Here is a 22,210-nt window from a genome sequence, read left to right as displayed (position 1 = left end):
CCATCTCAGTGCACTGAGCCCAGAGCAGCTGGGGGAGCCAGGAAGTGTGCAGTAGGGTAAATGGAGATGTGAAGAAGGGTGTGCACAGTTTTTGGGGTCAGAATGGGGGCAATATGAGGATTGAATTGTGGGAGAGGAGCGGCTCTCAGACAAACCTTCTGTGGTTTGTCAAATTGGTACACCTTTCTGATGAAATACAGGAAGCTTGTCAAAGAGGAGATTTTCTCCACTCTACAACTCCCGCAAACTCCTTCTGACTCAATCCTCACTTCTCCCTATCACCTCACATGTGGGTTAGTGTGGGTTAGAATTGGAGAGCAGATCAGCCTATAGGTAGACATGAGGCAAGCAGGTTTGTTTGGGATGAGGAACTAGGGGCATTATATTGAGGGGGACATGGGGAGACTAGAGTTGCTGCCGTGGGGCATTGAGCTATAGCGTATGGAGCCTGTGATAGGGTGTACCAGGCCCTTTGAAGCCCCCTGCTGTAGGCCTTAGGTTCCTACCAATCGCGGCTCATCCCATCCCAAAAAGAAGCAATGGAAGAGAGTCCTCCAAGTGGCCTAGAGAAGCTGTGAGGGATGCAGCCAATCAGAGAAGGGCTGTGCTGGCTGTTGGGATTCAACCAGGACAAGATCCTGAGGTAAGAGTGAAGACTGTGCTGGTGCTGTGGGAAAGTGGCCCAGGGAAATGTAGCAGCCATGTGGTTTAGTTAACGGGACGCTGTGGACGGCTGCTATCTATAGCAGTGGTTCTGAAACTGGGGCTGCTGCTTGTGTAGGGAAAGCACCTGGCGGGCCTGGCCGGTTTGTTTACCTGCCGCGTCCACAGGTTCGGCCGATCGCGGCTCCCACTGGCCGCTGTTCACTGCTCCAGGCCAATGGGGGCTGCTGGAAGTGGTGGCCAACAAATCCCTTGTCCCGCGCCTCTTCCTGCAGGCCCCATTGGCCTGGAGCGGCGAACCGCAGCCAGTGGGAGCTGTGATCGGCCGAACCTACGGACCCAGCAGGTAAACAAACCAGCCCGGCCCGCCAGGGGCTTTCCCTACACAAATGGCGGCCCCAGTTTGAGAACAACTGATCTATAGGGTCCCAGGGCTGGAACCTGGAGTAGTGGGCAGGCCCGGGTCCCTGCCATTAGCCACTGGGGAAGTGGCCTGGACTTTGAACTGAACTGTTTAGTGGCCTAACTGGCTTTGTGCTTTTTTGGGAATGCTTCATCATTGAAGCTTTAATTTTATAGAAACCAAAATTCAGAAATGAAAAGTTAATAGGCATCTCTTTTTTTTTTTTTATTAGTCATGAGGTTTTCAGAGTGAGTCTGTTCAGTGGTGCAAAGATGCCTTTATTTTACAAGAGCATTTTACGTCCTTTCTTCAGTTTCTTGATATACAGTTTGTAAGTTCTGACAATGCAGTAGTGTTCAGTTCAGAATAATTGGGTTTTAGGGTTGGTATTTGTCTGGTGATATATTTCTATGTGCATTGCATTGTTATTTCTTAATCACACATAAAAAATGGAATAGTTCTACTACTGTAAATGCCACTATGGATTGTACTTTCAAGTTTGCTGCTAATGAAAAAAAGCAGCACATTTGACATTTGAGTTGTCTTAGCTCTCAGGAGCCTTGCAAAGATGTAAAATATACTATAGGTATCTGTTGCTCTAATTGTGCAATTTTGTGCCTGTGCTAATAATTTGAATCTAAGAAATACGATAATACAATAAAAATTTGTTCAGACATATGATTAATTGCAAATTTGTTTTAAGTATGTTAAATAGAACAGCTTTTGCTTCCCATGGACTGAAATACCACTAACTGTCTTATCTTAATGTACTTGCAGAGTTAGAGGCAAAAAATGTACAAAGAAAATAAAATGACTCTCATGTTAGGTCAAATCAAGTACTTTGTGCTAAGGTTCTGTTTGGGCCAAGGGATGTGATAAAATTCTCCTCTGGTAATACCTCATTGGTATTATCTGCAGACTTTGGGCTACAGTTTTGTCTTCAGCCCCAGCCCATTCCCCCTCCATGAGCAAGTGAGTCATTTGACTACTGAATCTATGTAATCACAGATCCACTGTCCCTGTCGCTTTCCAGGCCACTCCCCAAATCCCTTGCACGCACACACACGATGGATAATTGCTACCAAGTGCATAAGAAGGGGAAGATTATCCTGTTTGGGTTCTCAACGTCTGGGCACACTGTGCAGCTGAACTATGTTGATTCTGATTTGAAGATGTTTTGAGGCTTTTCATATTTGGCTCAATGAAAGAGATTAATGAACTCTTCTCTTATTTTTTTTCTTTAAAACTTGTAGTACTTTCCTTTGATTCTATTTCTCTCCTTTGTTATCTTCTCTACTTTTCCCATGATTGCTTTTGCTCTACAATACTCTACTCTGAATGTTAGTGGCAGAGAGATGACAGTTCTGTCCATTTTCTTTATAGTGAAGGGCAAGGAGGTCTCTTCCTACTTCACTATTTACTACAGACATTTGCATAGAAAAGTATATTTTGTTTCTTAGGAATACAGTAATTTTGCTGTAGGAGACATAAAAATGCCATTAATCACTTAAGAAGTAATGCTATATATTTCAAATAAGCTTTATATTCCCTCTTCCATCTTACTCCTTTGTTTTTTCTCCATGATCTTTCTTTCTCCTAAAATTTTTTATGCGGTTCTTGAGTGCAATTTCAGATGTTCTGAGGCCTATCTTCCTAGATTGTGCCCTCAAACTTTACACTTGCATTTTTGCTCCTTGTGATGGCGTGTTCACCCCCACACTAGCCTAGAAGGAGTTACCTAGGCTGAGAAGGAGTCAATTTACTGAATAGGCACTGCTGAGTGAAATGAGGTGGCCTAAGTAATCCTTGAATGGCGATGGAGCCCTGCTGAGAAGGAATAGGTGGGGCTAATATAAAGCCAGGAAGCTGGCAGCAGAAAAGGCTGCAGTGGAAAGCCTGCTTTACTGTCTGGATATTAAAGAAGAAAATGAGGAAACCAAAAGAGGAGACTAGAAACCCTGGAGATACAGGCCCTAAAGGAAGGGTTTACCTAGAAGGGTGGTGGAGCAAAGGCCTGAGAGAGGCAGAGTAGAAAAAGGCTCTGGGAAACTGCAGTAAGGTGGGATGTTGGAGACCTTGGCCACTGATTAGAGGGTCCTTGAACTGGAAGCTGGAGTAGAGGGTGGGCCTGGGTTCCCCTACCACCTGCTGGGGAAGTGGCTCAGTTGGGGCAGTGGATTTGAAGACTGCCTGGGGCAGTTCATCCTTTGGGAGTTTGTTACCCTGGAAGGGGAAAAACACAGTCACCAGGCTGGAGGTCCAAGCCACCAAGAGGGAGTAGCCATGCCAAGAAGACAGAGCACCCTGAGATGCAGAGAGAGAGGCTGTGGGGCACTTGAATGACTGATAGAAGGGAACATTGGACCTGGAAGGAGCTAATTCAAAAAGTAGCCAGGAGGAGTGCTCCATAGCGCTGAGTGTACCTGTGACACTCCTGCAAAATGAATTATGGCTGGAAATCTGAGTACTTGGTCCTCCAACTCCCTGATTTGCATTGTTAAAAGAAACCTGCCTTTGAAAATGAGCCCTCAAAATGTAAACTTCATATAAACAGTATGTAATTTAGAAAAGATAGATTTCAACAAATTCCTTTGGTTTATGTATTTTTGTCCATTTTGATTGTTCATTACCTTAAACGTGCGTCTACAAGTTCCATAGAGAGATAAGCTGACTAACTGACCGTAGGCCACATTTCCAGCCTCTAATTTCGTGTCCCTAGTTTTTCCAGTATAATTTAGGTAACTTAAATGTCTCAGTACCCTATGGTGTCTGAAAATAGGTATTTAAATATCTAATGTATAAGTAACTGTGGGCACAAACCACTGCTGGTGCAATTTCGAGCCCACACCTTGTAGGCACAAAAATGAAAGTCAGAGGCTCTTCCTAATACTTTTGCTATAGTCAGTGATTATAATAAAAAAAACAAAACCTATATGTCACCATCAGGCAAATGTAACAGTATCAGCTCCAAAGTGGCTACGGCAAGCATAATGTTCAAGTTTAGTACACTTGCCCTTCAAATAATTTACAGATTGCACCTAAGTCAGAACATGATACTCCAAAGATTCTGCTAAGCAGTTTATATCCTCAGAATTGCATAACTTTTTAAAAAATTGGTCCATATTATGTCTGTCAGTCCTTATTTGACATAAGGGAACTGCCACTCTTTTAGAGAATTGGGGTCAGTGTTTATTTTGGATATGCAAAATATTTCAGCAGATCCACCTGTAGACATGTATAAGTCTGCTGAAGATGATTAGGGCACAAAAAAGGAAAAAAACCTTTAAAGCAGTGTTTCCCAAACTTGGGATGCCGCTTGTGCAGGGAAAGCGCCTGGTGGGCCGGGCCAGTTGTTTACCTGCCCCATCCACAGGTCCGGCCGATTGCGGCTCCCACTGGCCGCAATTCGCTGCTCCAGGTGAATAGGAGCTGCTGGAAGCGGCACGGGCTGAGGGACGTACTGGCCGCCGCTTCCAGCAGCTCCCATTGGCCTGGAGCAGCGAATTGCAACCAGTGGGAGCCGCGAGTGGCCGGACCTGCGGACGTGGCAGGTAAACAAACTGGCCCGGCCCAACAGGGGCTTTCCCTACACAAGCGGCATCCCAAGTTTGGGAAACACTGCTTTAAAGGATGAGTTTTGGTGTATTTTATATAAACATTGGAGAGTTTTTGAATATTTGTGAGATAGCATACGTTTTATTTTTCCATGACTTCTTAGAGAAATGTAGTCAGAGGAATAATGTAGTGGCAAATTACAGTTATTTTCAAAAATTATAGTTTACGCCATTTACATTCATCAACTAAAGTCTAAAAGCAGTTTATTCAAAGAAGTAGTAAACATGTTTTGAATGATCAGCCAGCATGTAGAATGTCCAAAGGAGGAATTTAGGTCTCTTTACAGGGCCATGGTTTAGAGTTCTGAAAGAATGGCAGTGCAAAACATTAAGCTGTCAGTTTGCTGGAGAGAAATTGTTGTTGTGTGATTGGATTTGGATTAACTATTGGCAGCACTTGACAGAACACAGCAACACAAAATGTGACTTATGTCTGTTTAAATTGTCAGGGATTCCAAAAAGGACTTGAGGATTTTCAAATCACAGCTTGCAGAGCCTCTTCTGTGAATCACTTAACCTTTCCAAGTAGCAGCCTAATTTTAGGTTCTTTTGTAGGTATCTGGTTGTATGTCATCCACGCAGAATTCTGTGTGCAGGAACTGCTTCCAGCAGAGGCCAACTTCACAGCTTGGGATCTCTGCCAAGCTGTGTTTCCATAACTCTGGAAAATGTGTGGAAAAATGAAAGACACAGTAGTACGTTTTTAGATGTGTTTGTTCTGCTTGCATAGCCAGCAGTGCTTGTTTAAATACTGCAGATCAGCTTCCAAACCCTGATCTATGACTGATTTTGATATTTGTAAGCTAAAGCCTCCTCCTATAGGTGAGCTGTAGGGAAATTAGGTTTCAGTGTGTGCGGCATGACCATCCATGCAACAATGAACAAACAAAATCTATGGTTAGTGAAAGTTAAGGTTGTGGATGAACCCATCCAGGGCCGGCTCCAGGCACCAGCCCACCAAGCATGTTCTTGGGGCAGCGCCTGGAGGGGGGCGGTGCGGCAGGGCGCTTCGGCCCTAGAGCAGGGCCGCAACTTGGCTCGCCGCCCTCCCCACGGCGCCCCGGCCGCTGGGGAGAGCGGAGCCGCAGCAGGCTTGCCGTCCTCCCCCCAGCGCTCCAGCCAGTCAGGGAGAGTGGAGAGCCCCGGCTGGGCTCTCCGCCCTGCTCCCGGCGCTCTGGCCGCCGGGGAGAGCGGAGATCCCCGGCCGGGCTCTCCGCCCTGCTCCCGGTGCTCCTGCCAGTCGGGGATTGCAGGCCCGCGGCCAGGCTCGGTGCCCTCCCCTGCCGCGCTGGGGGGTGGGGCGGCGGGTGGCTTTTTTGCCTAGGGCCGGAAAAAAAGCCAGAACCGGCCCTGAACCCATCCCATCCACCTAAAACCGTAAAAGCAAGGAAATAAGAAGTCAAGGAAGAAAGCTTGTGAATTCTATCAATAAGATACTCCATACAGCTTTCACATATTGATATCTATTGGAAATGGAAGTAATACATACTACAATTTAATCAGACTTGCACTGTAACTTCAAAATTTACATTTGGGAGGGTGAGTAGATGGGATGGAGAAGAAAAAGAGTGACACTTCTACTCCTCTGTTTTTCACCTATCGCATCATTAATAGTTCTATCGCATAATTACTGCAATCTACACCTGGTCTCTCTCTCTCACACACACACACAAAATCAGTAAAATATATCAAACAATTTTCACATCAAAATTTATTTTTGGTGGAATAAATGCTAAATAAAATGAACATTTTGTTTTACTTCAAACAGAATTTTTTGTTTAATTTTGAATTTTTAAAAGTTTTAATCAATATTTGTGAAACTTTATTTCAACAAATCTGCATTTATTGACAAAAATTGTTTAAAAAATTTCTACCAACTCTAGACTGTAGACATATGAACACCTATAGTTGATTTTTTTCAGACACTGAAATCTTTCCATTGGCATTTTCTTGGGGTATATGATGCAGCTTCCCCAGAGCAGTCTAGTCTGTACACAGACATGGATAATATAATTCACCAACAATAAGGGTCTTACTAGGTAGTGGGTTTCAGGGAAAGCGACACACACTTTTTGCTGTCTATGTAACAGTAGCCAGTAGATTAGTTGACGAACCCTAGTTTAGCCCCATGGAAAGTTTGTGCAAACTTTTTCTTAGGTTTTGACGGTAACACTGATTTTTTTTTTTCTTTTTCAGTGTTTTGGATTTTATTAGAAACACTTAATACACCTAACAGCTAACCCATATTCTCACCTTGGCAGCATTACTGAACAAGATTTTTGCCATCTGTTTGATACAGCATTTTATGCAAATTACTTGTTTTTTATATTTCCCCTTGAGACCTATATCCTGAATTTGACCCCCATCACTGAATGATTCAGCTTGTTTGCTGGCTTTAAACACACTTCATGGAAAGCCTACTAGTAGGGACAACAGAGAGCCACTGCGGACACAAGGGCCCAGACTTACAGTAATGCACCATTTAGTTAACCAAAGATCACACTGTCATCTCAGGGTCACAATCTCCACACATCAATTTGCCACACCTTCTCATGTGCAATATCCCTTTCTTTTTTGTAAGATCAACCACTTAATGAGGTGGGTTTATCTACCCCAACATGGTTTGGCAGAATCAGAATCAATAAAAATGGTTATTCTCCTTAGAATTTGGTATTTGCTCCAGATGCTGTCACTTCTTATTGGTGAGAGATTAGGACCTTGGAGGGGTTGCCTATATATGGAAACTGTGCTATATAATTCAGGTCATTTTAATAAACTTACTTTTTTTATATCTGAATCTCAAGGACCTAGGGAATATTTGGCTATTTTGAAACTCTGAGGTAAATCTTGAAGACTATAAAACAATGGGTTAAATTCCAGCTTTCCCCTCCTTCCCCAACTCACCTTTTTTCCACATAGAAAACATTTTCATCTAGCTCATCTAATATAACTTTCAAAATTAGGTGGAATTATGGGAATTGGTTGCCCTGTGAATGTCTTTGCCTGAGGGTCTCTGTTCCTTTGAAGAATTAGATTTAACTTTTGATCTTCTCCTATGCAGCCTCTCTGCATATCTCCAACTGTGACATTTTATAGGGCCACAAATCTGTGAAACTAACATTTCTTACTCTTTTGAAGCAGTTCTGAACTCTCAAGGATATAGCAGCAGCTTTATTTCAACAATTTACAAACTCCTGAGTATGCCTGTGACTGTAATGGAGGAGAGAGCACAAGAAGGCTTCTGTGAGAAAGAAATCCCTTGGGGTTAGCTGTTAATGGTATAAAGGAACTATAGGAAGCAGTCTAAATTTGGGAAACCAATTAAAGGATTATTCATAAAACTAAATATCCTGCTCTTTTCTCTGTAGATCTATGTAGCTCTGGGGCAAGAGGGTGAGTGTGTAAGGAGGTGGTAGGATTTGGGAGGACTGCACAAGGTGTGCACATCACTTCTGTGATGTGAGATTCAGTTCTGTGGGCTCCATGTTTGACCATATCCAAGGGGGCCAGTGATCCACACAGAGGGGGTATACCTAAGGCCTTGGGAGCTACTCCTGCCGGATAAACACAAGCACAGCATAAGGTCTTATCAGCCAGTTTAAGACCTGACAAACTTCTACCAGTATCAGGCTGTTTACGGCATTGCTTTAGCTACCTCTTTCTGATCACAAGCCTTATTCCCAACCACTTGCAGAGATCCTCCACACACAGCCATGATACCTGGATTGAGCTCTAGGGACTGGGCATGCCCCAAAGCATATCAGGCCCCAGCCTCTGTTCTAGGACTAGCATTTTACCTCCTGAATGCAAGAAACACTAGGCAGTTTGGACTCCCTGCTCCTGGTCTTGCCTACTGCCTTTTCAGAGGTCATTAATTCAAACTGCCTGCTTGCAAACAGCTGATTCCCTTAGTGACAATGAGAGATCTCACTAGAGTTATATATTTAGTAATAATCAGTCAGGTTAAGATTTTATCATGGTTATTTTTAAGACAAGTCACAGCCAAAAATTCACAGAAGCCCACGATCTGTCCCTGACTTTTACTAAAAATAACTGAGACTAAATGTGGGTTATAATGTGGCTATAATGAGATTGTATAGCATGCAGTGGCAGTAAGTTTATAGATTTAGGCATTCTCAGGCCAGAAAAGGATCATTGTGATTATCAAGTCTGACATCCAGTAAAATACTGACTGTAGGACTTCCTGGAATCAGTTCCTGTTTTATATAGAGCACATCTTTTAGAAAAATTTCCACTGGTGAAGAATCTACTGTAACCCTTAGTAAAGTGTTGCAATGGTTAATTATCTTCACTGTTAAAAATTTCACCTTGTTTCTAGTCTAAATTTATCTAGCTTCAACTTCTAATAATTGAATCTTGTTTATACCTTTCTTTGCTATAGTGGGGAGCCCTCTATTATCAATGTTCTGTTCTCGCTGTAGGTACTTATAGACTGTGATCAAATCACTCCTTAACCTTCTCTTTGATAAACTAAATAGATTGAGCTCCTTGAGTTTGTGACTGTAAGAAATGTTTTTCCAATCATTTAATCATTCTTAGGGCTCAGTTCTGAATCCTGTCCAAGTTCTTGAATTGGGGACATCAGTACTAGACAGTATTCCAGTAGCAGTCACACCAATGCCAAATGCAGAGATAATATAACCTACTTACTCAATATTCCCATTTATGCATTCAAGTAGCACATTAGTCTTTTTGGTCACTTTGTAGCACTGGGAGCTCGTATAAATTAGCCACCATGACCCTCAACTCCTTTTCAGAGTCACCACTTCCCAGGATAGTCTGCCATCCTGTAGTATGGCCTGTGTTGTTTGTTCCTAGATGTATGACCACGTTTTTAAATCTGCTAATCCTGTGTCCCAGTTGAGAACAAAACTGCAGTGATAGCAATACTCAAAAAGGCCATCACATTAGTTATGGGCCTTTTGCATCTGAAAAAGGAGTCCTTGGAAATATGGACATTCTTGCTTTGTGCCATAATTTCTGCCCCAAACATTTAATTTAACCCTGGAAAGCAATCTGAGTCACATTAAAAGAATTCAAAAAGAGGCAAACCAGAGAGGTTGTGCGAGTGGAGAAACTGAGAGGGATGTATATTCCTTGCAGAAGCACTTGGCTACTTGGAATCAGCTACTCCTCCAGTGATCAGCTATTGTTCTAAGGGAGTTAGATATGAATAAAAATGAAGCACTATTTCTGTGAGGTCCTAGAATAATTCCCTCAAGAAGACTCAGAAAACTGACAAATCCAGAATAGACAGCAACTCTTGGGTTATGTGCTGTTCCTGGAGTTTGTAGAGTGAGAGGGAGGAAGAAAGGGAATAATTTTAACCTTTTTCTTCCCTCGCTACATGTGCCAAGGGGTGGGTCATGATTGAAGGTGACTTATAGAATACTATAAAGCAAATGCTAATGATTCATGTAAGATTTGTTTTACTGGTGTTTGACCTTTCAGTATTACCTGTACTTTTAGTGGCACCAGTGTCACTGCTGTACCATATTTTATATGCATCTCTTTATTCTGTAACCTGAACTTCTGCTTTCTAGTTTTGAAAATATAAACTATGACAAAATCATGCTTTATACTGAAAATAGACTTATAGCATTTATAGTGATCATCCTCTCTTTGGAGTGGAGAGAATATAATATTTTATGACTCTGCACTTTGTTATGGGCTTTAGCCATCCATAATTACCTTTGTCTATAGAAAGAATTCCAAAAATCCAGATAAACCTGGGCTACTATCCATTAGATATTTCAATCCATGCTCCATAAGATGCCAATCGCAGGCAGTTGAATGGTCTACATTATTACATAACTCAACAACAGTAATAACAAAAACCTATTGGTCGAATAAAAGATTGAAATAATTATATATTAAACATTCTAGAGGCCTGAATCCCTAGTGCTTTTGAACTTCCATGCTTTTATAATTTGTGTCATCTGGCACCTTTCTACTTAAAACAATCTGTGCTTTTCTTTAGAAGTAGTAATTGTACAGGCTCTGTTATGTTTTCTGTGTTTCATTTCTTTTCATATCTGGAATGAACTTTGCTTAACATGAATTAACCTGAAGTTTGCCAAAAAGTGAAAACATCCATCAATAATCTTCATAAACACCGTAAAGTATTTGTGAGAACAAGATTTATTCTGGGGCTCTCTTTTGCCCTATTAACAGCAATTCGGGGTTAATAGTATGCCTTTCTCTTTATCTTTTAGCAGATAAATAAAACACAGTGTGAGCTGCTGTCTGCTTTAGTAATTACTCCTGAGGGCATTCTGTGCCAAAAAATTAAAAATTCTGCAATACAATATTTTAAAATTCTGCAAATTTTATTTGTCAAATAAATGTGGAGGCTCCATCATGGCATTGGGGAGCACAGGCCACTGGCTGCACAGGATGGGAGATCACTGTGCAGGTCCCCCACCCCCTTGGGATACGGACTCAGCGGTGAGGCTGCACCCAACCCTGACACAGTGCAAAGACTGGGCCTGCCGCAGAAACACCCCAGGGCACTGCCTCTCCAGGCTAAGTGCATCCAGTGTGGGCAGCCAGACTCAGCAAGGCAGGATCCAAGTATGGAGGGGCTTAGTGTGGGGGGATCCAGGTATGGGTTGAGAAGGTTCTGTGTGGGGCAATCTGGGTGCAGGTGGCTCAGTGGGGAATTCGGGGGTGGTGGAGATCTGGATGCACTGGGGATTGTTGGGGGAGTTCTGGGTGCAATGGTAATGGGGCTCTGCAAGGGGGAGTCTAGGTGAAGGTGGTTGGGGTTCAGCAGGGGTGGGGCCTGGGGGTGGGGGGATAGAGCTCGGCAGGGGGGTCAGAGTGAAGGCCTCAATGGGGGGACCAGATGCTTGGGGAGTGGGTCTCAGTGGAGTGGGGATCTGGGTGCGGGTGACTCGTCGGGGTAGAGGGAATGGGGCTCATCGGGGGGTGGAAGGTTGTGGCTCGGCGTGAGGGTCTGGCTATGAGGGGGTCTGGATGTATGGGGGTTTGGTGGACGGGGGAACAGCTCCCTCTACAGGGATCCCTCTCCCTGCAGTTGAGGCATGACGGGTGCAGGAAGAGGGGGAGTTTGCAGAGCTTCCTGCAGCTGGGGTAGAAATCTGGGGGTGGGTGTCTGACCCGGCTCTGGATGCCATGCAGGGGAAGAGGAAGTCTCATCCTCCCCAGCCCAGACGGGACTAGCAGCTGAGCCTGGGCGCAGGGTAGGAGCCAGCAGATGGGTCTTCCCCAGTCCCGCCCCCTGCCCCATAGTGATTTACCTCTCTGCCAGCTGCCCTGGGCACCTGAAACATACTGCTGGGGGAGGGTCACATGACCGCTTTGTGGCTTCCCTGTCAGAAAGTCATTTTTCTGTGGGAAGCAAAGAAATCTATGGGGGACATAAATACGCAGTGGTGCAGAATTCCTCCAAGAGTAAGTAGTGTATTGGATAAATTGATTTAATTCCATTTTAGATGAAACATTTAAAAACCCATTATGTAAAACACCATGAGACTAGTGATCAACTATAAAGGAGTACCTAATTTTATATCTCCTGTTTTGAATGTAATGGAAAGTACTTTTTGCACAGTGCTGATGTGTGTGCTTTCAAAAGTCACTGCTGAAGCTGTAGAAGTGCATAGGTGAGATCATTATAACGACTGGAAAGAGAATTCTGAATAGGCAAACACAGCAGTGGGCCATGCAAAGTGCAACTGCACAGAACAAAACCAAACACTTTAGCTGAAAGAGGGGGAAACAAATATCTGCATGTTTCGTGTGTAAAACTAATTCATTTCATTAAGCATAAAGAAGCCTTTCTTTTAGGAAGTGCAATTTGTTTATAACACAAAAGGTGGCTTATGTTCTGTTTTTGTGGGATGCTTTAAACAAACAGTTCTTTGGCTGTATTACATACAGTATTCTGTATGTAAATGCGTTGTACAAAACAAGAGCCTCTTTGTTCTTATTTCAGTCACAGTGGAAAATATGCTGGTGATTAAATGTGCAAGCTTGAAGGGAGAGAGAGAAAACATTATTTATGTATGTAATTTACAGAACATTTCTCGAATCTGTTTTGAACCACTTAACTTTATAAATGATTGTAACAACATGTTTAATTATGTACATTAGGTATGCTTTATGGCATTTTTGTTTACAAGTAGAGTGTGTAATATGTTTTAAACAAGATATACCTACAAATACTTGAAATTTTTCATTCATTTGCAGAGGAGGATTGCTTCTGTAATAATTTTACATACACTGTATAGTATAAAACGGGAGACTAGTGAAAAAATTGTAGCCAGCCTTTACTGGCTCACTGACTCTGAAAGCCACCTCCTGATTCAGTCTTTTAAGCTTTGCTCTGAAGCTCATTACAAATCACTTCTTGTAGCATATGCTGCATAACAACATTAAAAGTAATATGGAATCCCAAGAGCAGCATTAGAAAAATAGGAGTAGTATTCAGGTGTTATGTCCTGCCATAAAAGGACAGACAAACCTTTAGTCAATGCATGTATTTCTCTGACCATCTCATTGTTTAAACCTTTTGACTAAAAAATAAGTTATTTAAAAACAAACCGAAACATTTTACAATCCACAATTCCCTCAGAAGAGAAACTGAAAATAAAAACTACAAGCAGTTTACTTAAAATCTCAGTGACCTTTTAAAGTGAGGTTTTCTGCAAAGAATGCTGCCTTAAAATCCCAGCCCTGATGTATGGTCGATGACATCACATCCAATTATAATGGGCTTGTAAAATAAGGTCAAGTGAACCACAAAAAAAGGATTAATTTTCTGCTTTTTGAGTGTAGAAGCAGGTTTCAGGTTTTTCAGTCGAGCCAGCACATTTCTCCTAGGCAGTACACTTTTATAATTGTCTTACCTATCTTACAAATTTTAAAAATCTTCCTCCTTCTACATTTTACAGTGGTATGGCTGCAGAATACCTATGAGGCATTTTAGTTTCACTATATTATTTAAATGATTCACTCTCTTAAAACTACAAGATAAAATTATAATTGTTGCTTATTATCATAATCTACTTATTTATGGCAAGGCCCAATATGTGCTAGCCACTCTCCAAACATTCTAGAAGGATGATCTGTACTCCAAGGAGCTCAAAATCTAAGGATGGGCAGACAAACCTAACAATAACAATCCAGTTGCTCTTCTCTAACACCTTGAATTAATAAGCTCAAAGAATATAAAAAATAACTATTTAATTTTTGTTACCATTTATATTTTACATTTCTCTAAACTAGAACAATTAAATTAGATGGGGTTCTCATAACATACCAATCCAGTCTTGGAGTTGCAAAAAGTGATTGTGAATGTTTAAATCTAAAGCAACTATTTCTGTTGATTTTTTAAAAAAATAATGAAGGTATATGTGTTAATACCATATTTTGTATAAGCTTCTTTTAAAAAAAAAATAGTTAAATCCTGTGGTCCTCACGAATTATTTTGAAGTCCTTACTCAGTAAAATTTCCTGTTGCCTTTTACTTCTGTTTTCCTTGGCTTAAATGGAACTTCCGCCTGACTCAGTAGAAACTGATGATTGACTTCAGAATTTCACGCAGTATTTGGGACCTAAGCTATCTAAGAGTGTGCTTTCAAATGAGCATTAATATTAGCATGGTGAGGGCCTATAAGATACATACAACAAGGATGTTTTCTTGGTAGATTCTGGGATCCTGCTTTCTACCATTAGATTTTTTAAGGTGGTAGGCACTTTTGCTCAATGAGAACTGCTCTAGTGTTTCTACTTTGAGTAGTGTTCCTATGGGTACTCCACTGTAGGTGTCCTTGCATTCCTGTGCTGCTGATGGAAAAATTTTGGTAGCAGTGTCTGTTAGGCCGCACATGCTCTGTCTCCCCTCATCCCCCACTGCAAGGCTAGCCAGCATGTGTAGACTAACCTCTCCTCCCACACACACACACACACTTAGTTCCTTCTCAACTGCCCCGGCTACAGATGGAGCTATTAGCTGTCCATTAGTGACTATTACCTCGTCCTTTGTAGCCTACAAGCTTAGTTTTAGTAGTAGTTACTGTAGTGTCTTTATTTTTTCCTTTATCTTCTATAAAATAAATATATAGATGGATAGAGTTTAGTTTCTTTCTTCCTGCCTGTAATGGGATTCACTCACTATTGTGGTGCCTTCTGCTGGCTGTCTTGGGAATTCGGGTGGTGCCTCACCACTGTCATTCCTGCTCTAGGACCCACATCTCTCCAAGGACTGCAGCATCCTCTTCATCGACACAGCCCTCTGGCCGTGCCACACACCATGCTCCCCCCTTCCGGGGGACCTGCAGTCCGCTGTTCAGCCACTTCCCTTAGTGGCTACTTCAGCGAATTGTTTGGCCACTTCCTCATGGCACCAGCATCCTCGTTGCCCTTGCCTCAGGTCCTCAGCCTGCAAACCCCAGCCACCAGCCAAGAGCTGTCTCTCACTCTCCCAGTCCCTGCTAGCAGCACTGCTCTGTCCAGGGTGCTGGCAGTTTTCTCAGCCCTCCAGAGACACAGTCCTTCCTTCCTGAGCTCCCACTAGAGAACTGCCTTCCTCTGCCCTGCAGCTCCCTTTTTATATGGGCCTAGTTGGCCCTAATTGGCTGCTCCTTCAGTCCTTCTCAGATTGGCTGCTTCTTGCGCAGCCTCCCTAGGGCTCTATTAACCCCTTAGAGCTCAATGTGGTGCAGATGCCTCATCACACTGCCCTTCTCATTGGGGGCCCTTCCCCACACCAGGGCAATGTCCAGTTCTCCAGGCTTCAAGAAGTGCCTCTCATGCAATGAAGCTACCACCGTTGCAGACACACTCATGGTGTATTCGTTACCTCTGGAAAGGACACATCCCTCAAAAGTGTGCTGTCTGCCAGCAGTTTAAACCTTGGTCTCCCAGTGACAGACATATTCATGGAGATGGCTCTTGGACCATCTCTGGATGAGTGCCAAGAGTCTTCTGACAGATGTGAGTCTTCCCAACAGCCCTCAACATCCACAGGCTATGGGGTGAAGAAATCAGCCGCCGACCTTTCAAAAATAAAAAAAGGGAGCGGGGAGTTTCCACAGGGAGTCACGAGCTAGTCGCAAACAGTCCCCGGCATGCTCAATGTCCTCTGTACCGTTGACACCAAGACAGGACTAGCTTGGTACCCATGGCTCAAGAAAGACTACAGCAGGAAGTACCATTGACATGCCCACAGACCCAATGAGAATGGGCACCTAAGGAGAAGGACAGGAGCAAACACTCCGAGATATCACCGATATCCCAATGCCCCATCAGTACTGATGCCTCATCCAGTACCTCAGATGGCTGATGTGGACAAGATCTCCATCCCACAGGCACCGCCAGCGATACTGAGTTGGTCAGCACCACTGGAATTCCATCACTCAAAGGATTTACGTGTAACTGACATGCCAGAGTCTCCTTTCCTTGGTACCGGGACCTCCGCACTGAGCCTCTGTCCAGCACAGAAATCTTGCCCACTGCCTTGCCACACTCCTCCCCACTCTGTAGTGTGGACTCAGACAGCGAACCAGAGGAGGGAATATCTCAGGATTTTTTCCAAGCTCCCTACAGTGCCCAATACAGTAGGACCCCTGGGCATATCTTCAGATGGCCCCACCACTGTTGTCCTGGTATGGCCATCTGTGGGCACCACCACCAGGCTCCATACCACCGCTGCTGTGGCAGCTATTCTAGGACCCCTGGGTTCCATACTGCCCCCATGCCACTCAGGTTTTTAATCCCACTTATGAGCCCCCAAGACACACTTCATCGGCCACAGGATCCAGGACTTCGGAGCCCCCAAAAGAAATCTTGGAGGAGTGAGAGGGCGATGTCAAGGAGGAGGCGACCCCAAAAACTGTATCCTCCTCAGTCTCCTCCCCAGACGAGGTTGTCATGCCTCCCCCACCATCCCTGGAGGATGATTTTTGCCTGTTCCAGGATCTTGCGAAGAGAGTGGCTGACTCTCTCTCCAGATACCACTGGAGGAAGTCAAGGACACACACCACAAGGTCCTGGACATCCTCCACTCATCTTCCTCCTCAAAAGTTGCCCTCCCTATCAGTCAGGCACTTCTCAACCCCATGAGAGCCATCTGGCAGACCCCAGCATCAGTCGCACTGACTTACCTGTGAGTGAACAAAAAGTCCAGTCAAGAGAAACAGACTTCCTCTTCTCCCACCCTCCACCCAACTCCATTGTGGTGAATACTGTCAATTCTCATGGCCGTCAACACCACATGAGGTCCACCTCAAGGCGTGCTCCTCAGCCATGCTTCAGTTTTGAATCGCCAACTACCAAGCCCTCACGGCAAAGTATGATTAGGTGAACAACTTGAAACTGAACAGTTTTATTGAGCAGCTGCCCAAGTTACATCATGACCAATTTAAGGCCATCATTCAAGAGGGGCAGCTAGTAGCAAAGACGACACTACAGTCTGCCCTTGATGCAGCCAATACTGCAACCAGATCCATCTCCATGGTGGTGGTGATGCAGCATGCCTCTTGGTTCCATCTGTCGGGTTTCCCGAAGGAGATGCAAGCAACCATGGAAGATCTTCCCTTTGAGGGCACTGAGCTCTTCACAAGAAAACTGATGCCTCCTTTCACACTCTGAAGGTTTCTCAGGTCACTCTCCATTTGCTGGGCATCTACATGTGAGGGCAAAAAAGAAAATGTAGTCCACAGCCCCAGCATAAGCCACACACCTCCCAATACCTGGCTCAATAATACAACAACCCACAGAGAAAGAAAACTAAATTCTCAAGACATAAACCGTCTGGTCAGCAATCTTCCTCGTCCCAGCCATCCATGTCCAAACACCAATTTTGATGTGTTGGTCGAGGTGCATGCAGACCACTCCCCACAACTGCTACAACCAACCATTCCTACCCACCCATTTGGCCACCATTTAGCAGCATTATGCAGCACCTGGGAGTACATAACATTGGACCAATGGGTCCTAGAGATCATTTGCCATGGGTGCTCTCTCCATTTTACCTCCCTGCCTGCTCCACAGTACCCTTCCCTGTCCCTCTTCAGGGAAGGGTACTTCTCATGAGAGTTTACTATGACAAGAGGTAGACTGTCTCCTCCAGTTAGGAGCCATAGAACCGGTGCCTCAACATCTACGAGACAAAGGGTTCTACTCTTGGTATTTCCTAATACCCAACAGAAAGCAGGGATGGAGACCCATATTAGACCTCAGAGCTCTCAACAAGCAAAGAGTCCTGTGGCACCTTATAGACTTAACAGACGTATTGGAGCATAAGCTTTCATGGGTGAATACCCACTTCTTCGGATGCATGAGATGCATGCATGACATGCATCCGAAGAAGTGGGTATTCACCCACGAAAGCTCATGCTCCAATATGTCTGTTAGTCTATAAGGTGCCACAGGACTCTTTGCTGCTTTTACAGATCCAGACTAACACGGCTACCCCTTTGATAGCTCTCAACAAGTTTGTCAAAGCTCAGAAATTCAACATGGTCACTTTAGCAACGATCATTCCAGTGCTGGAACAAGGAGACTGGTTTTCAGCCCTCGACCTTCAGGATGCGTATTTTCACATCTCAATCCTATTGACTCTCAGACGATTTCTCAGATTCACTCTGGGACAAGACCACTACCAGTATGGGGTGCTCCCCTTTGACTTATCATCTGCTCCGAGAGTATTTTCCAAGGTTCTCTCAGTGGTGGCTGCCCACTTATGCTCCCAAAGGATCATGATCTACCCAGACCTGGACAATTGCCTCCTCAGAACTTGGTCTCTCCAGGAGGCTCACTGAGTCACCAAAGCCAGAGCTGGGCCTGCAGAACAAACCCCAGAAATCAACCTTCACTCCAGTGTAGCACCTGGAGCTTATAGGCACAGACCTCGACACTCTACAAGGCCAGAGCCCTCCGACCTCAGCACAGATCTCTCTCTGACTACACTCACAGAGACTGTTCAAAACAGCCCACAAATATTAGCCAGACACTGCCTATAACTTTGGGGCGTATGGCAGCGGACACAGTGCTAATACCACATACCAGATTTCATATGCGGTGCCTTCAGATGTGGTTCAGCTCTTTTTACAGACCAAATAGGGACAGACTACACAAACCTCTGTGACTACCCACCAGGGTCAAAATCACCCTAGACTGGTGGACAGATCGAGCCAACATCCCCTTCATGCAAAAACCTCCTTCATTGCTTCTCACCATCGACACATCGTTCATAGGGTAGGGCCCACATCTAAATGACCTTATGACACAAGGAAAATGGTCACCTGTAGAGAGATCCCTTTCCATCAACCTCCTCGAGCTAAGGCCAGTCAGGACTGCCTGTGCCTACTTCCTTCTGCTGATCAAAGGGCCATACACAAAAGTCCTAACTGACAACGTTGCCGGTATGTTCTACATAAATTGACAAGGAGGAGCCCGGTCTGCTTCCCTCTGTGTGGAGGTGATGAGACTATGGAACTGGTGTATCTCCCAACAACGTCACACTGTCGGCAGCCTACCTCCCAGGTACACAGAACTCAGTGGCAGAGTCTCAGACGCAAATTCTCACATGACCACAAATGGTGGACCTAGACCCAGTAGTACTTCACAATCTATTCAGGCAGTGGAGGACACCAATCACAGATTTGTTCACCACTTCCCTGAACAAGAAATGTTCCAGCCCAGGAATAGGACAACACTCCCTAGGTGATGCTCTCCTCCTCCCTTGGGAAGGGGATCTTCTTTATACCTTTCCCTTCCTTCCCCCTGCTATCAAAGGTCCTCCTGGAAATAAAAAGAGATGAAGTACAGGTCATTCTGATCACTCCTTTGTGGCCGAGATAGACCTGGTACCCTTATCTTTTTTGCTCAGCTGGCAGGACTCGGCTTTTTTTTTTTGCTCTGCCAGCAGGCCACCTCCCCCCCCGCTTGTGTCCCGATATATTCTTCCCCTCATCTGGTCACCCTACTCCCACATCCCAGGCCAGGACCTTAGCGACCAGGCTACCCACACACAGGCTACCCACACACAGATCCACTCGTTCTGAATCAAAAAGCTCAAGTTTCAGTTAGAAAATTGATATTTTCACATTATTCCATTTTAGTAAAAACATTCTAAAGGTTTTGGTTTGCTTTTGATGAGGAATGAAAACAAATTTTGAAATCTCAAAGGTTTCCATGAAACAGAATTGTCCTAGAACACCTCTAATTAATATTAGCTTTACTCATTACTAATTTGTGACTTGAGCATAGGAGGTATTAATCTGCACATATGAATTAACAAGACTTTTGGATTCCACCTGGACTATGGAACATAATAACTATGGAGGCTATCTTGATTGTATCACATCAGTTTTCCCAATTATTTTTGCCTGTTTTTATTATTACATGTCCAGACTTACAAGCCCATATTTTCAAAGCCTGGAGCTACTTTTTGGTCCAGTATGGGCAATTTTGTACTGCAATCTTTTACATGTGCAAATGATGACATTTACTAAGTACTTTGATTTATGGTGTCACTCAGTTGCGAGGATGTGCACAGGACATCAGTTGCACCTGCAAATTACTGCAGGTAAATTATGAAAGTCTGTTGCACACAGATGGTCAAATTTTTCTCTCATCTTCACCTGTGTAAATCTGAAGTCATTCCATTGGCCGATCATGGGTCTCTTCTTTGCTGGAGAACAGATTGCTGTGTGGGTAATGAAAGAGATAGAAATTATTAAACTGAAAGTCAGCAATAGTAAGTTTTTAGAGATGATCATGATGATGTCAAATGTAGTGTTCCATGAATATCTTGTGTATTCTTTGGAGTCTGCTGCGTGTTCTTCCTCACATTCTGAGTTTTCCTTCAGAATCCTTTTTAGTGAGTGATGTGTGGATTTCTGAATCCATGAACTGTACAGTTTATATTTCTGCCTAGGTATACAAACGGCATATTTATTATTATTGTAATGTATACTACTTTGGTGAACCTCAGGGCCGGCTCCAGGCACCAGCTTGGCAAGCAGATGCTTGGGGCGGCAGCTCGGAAGAGGGGCGGCACGTCCAGCTATTCGGCGGCAATTCAGCGGACGGTCCCTCGCTCAGAGCGAAGGACCTTCCGCCGAATTGCCGCCGCAGATCACGATCGCGGCTTTTTTTTTTTTTTTTGGCTGCTTGGGGCGGCCAAAACCCTGGAGCCGGCCCTGGTGAACCTGTTCTAGAATTTTGTTGTGTAAGGGATTTTCACTTGCATATGCTCCTCTGATAGCTCCAAGTTTCTTGTTCCGGGTCATTGACATTCCTCTCCCTTTAAATCATATGTCTGTCTCTCTCCTTCTCATCACCTGGGCTTATCTGTGGAGCCCAGGACTTTCACAATCTTTCCTTCTCCTTCTCTTTCTGTTTTTGTGCCACCTGCTTACCAGCTGAATATCTGCAGAGCCTCCCCAGTTTACCCTATTAAAGAATCCTGATACTCTTGATGTTTGTCAGTGCATCCTTTTGCTTGAACTAGTCATCCTTCACTTCCATATTGTGGGGAGGAGGAGGGAGGCTGGCTCTCCTCCTGCCTTTCTGCTGTGGACCCAATTGATCCATTATTCCCCTATGCAAGCCATCAAACAGCTGAGCAGAGCAGCAAGAACAGATCCGGCTCAGTGTATATGTTAAGTGACTGGAACTTGCTGACCTATTTGCTGGATTTAGTGTGCTTCCCCAGGATTGACAGGTTTCCATTTTCAAATGCTGGTCACGTGGGGAATATGTAATTAAGATGGCAAGGATAAATTTGCATCTGTTGGTACTTTTGTTTCTGACTTGCTTCAGCCAACAAGATAGCAGTACATTGATTTACAGCATGTAAGTTATTTAGCTATTGGAAGGGACAGAAATGCCGTAGTTTTTAAGATAAAGACTTAGATTCTCCAGAATGTTCTTTACCCATTAAGTTCTATTGTCCCCTATTTAACAGGGTTTTTTCCAAATATCTGCTGTGAATCACTTTCACCTCCCAGCCATTCAGTTCCTTACAAGCATCACTGTGCTTGCAACAATATAACCCAATAGGTATATCAGCTGGGCAGCAGCTGCACAATTACTAAATATGGAGAAAGTATATTAGCTTATTAATTTTGTGTTGATATTGTAAATCACAGTTATCTTTCTGCACTGTTAGATGCATTAAATGCAAAACAGGTGGCTCTAAGAAATGGATGCATTTTAAAAATTATAAATGTGTTGGGGAAAATGCTGCTATTTTAATTTCACATATTTAAATCTGGGCAATATATTATTTAATTCTGTTTTTTTTTTCTTTTAAGTGCCTGGTATTATTGTTCTTCAAAACATATCATTGTGCAGCTACTAACTCAACACAACGTAACAGACCTGGATGGACTAATTTCATCTTTTGCCATCTTTCTGGGTTTCCCTCATGCTATTCCAGAGGTGCAAACTATCTGGAATAAGAGTGTACAATTCTTTATTCCTCACCAGTTTTTCTGTTGACATTTTTAAAAGCAAATAAAATTCTAACTTGTAT

The 22,210-nt window shown here is 43.8% G+C and overlaps 2 protein-coding genes across 2 annotated transcripts in view; one reads left to right on the top strand and one right to left on the bottom strand.

Annotated features, from left to right (window-relative positions):
- Positions 1-22,210, top strand: part of FAM189A1 (family with sequence similarity 189 member A1) — a 440,241-nt gene that overhangs the window by 359,298 nt on the left and 58,733 nt on the right. The gene's annotated exons all lie outside the window — the stretch shown is intronic.
- Positions 17,113-22,210, bottom strand: part of APBA2 (amyloid beta precursor protein binding family A member 2) — a 322,283-nt gene continuing 317,185 nt past the window's right edge. Inside the window, exons 11-12 of the mRNA XM_034784921.1 lie at positions 20,313-20,377; positions 17,113-17,350 (exon numbers count right to left, since the gene is read on the bottom strand). Of these exons, the coding sequence (XP_034640812.1) occupies positions 20,345-20,377 (33 nt within the window). The 3' untranslated portion in view covers positions 17,113-17,350; positions 20,313-20,344. The remainder of the gene's footprint in view (positions 17,351-20,312; positions 20,378-22,210) is intronic.

Source organism: Trachemys scripta, chromosome 10, assembly GCF_013100865.1.
Source record: "Trachemys scripta elegans isolate TJP31775 chromosome 10, CAS_Tse_1.0, whole genome shotgun sequence".
Lineage (NCBI taxonomy): Eukaryota > Metazoa > Chordata > Testudines > Emydidae > Trachemys > Trachemys scripta.
Note: the sequence above shows the minus strand (reverse complement) of the source record. Positions and strands in the feature narration are given on the sequence as shown.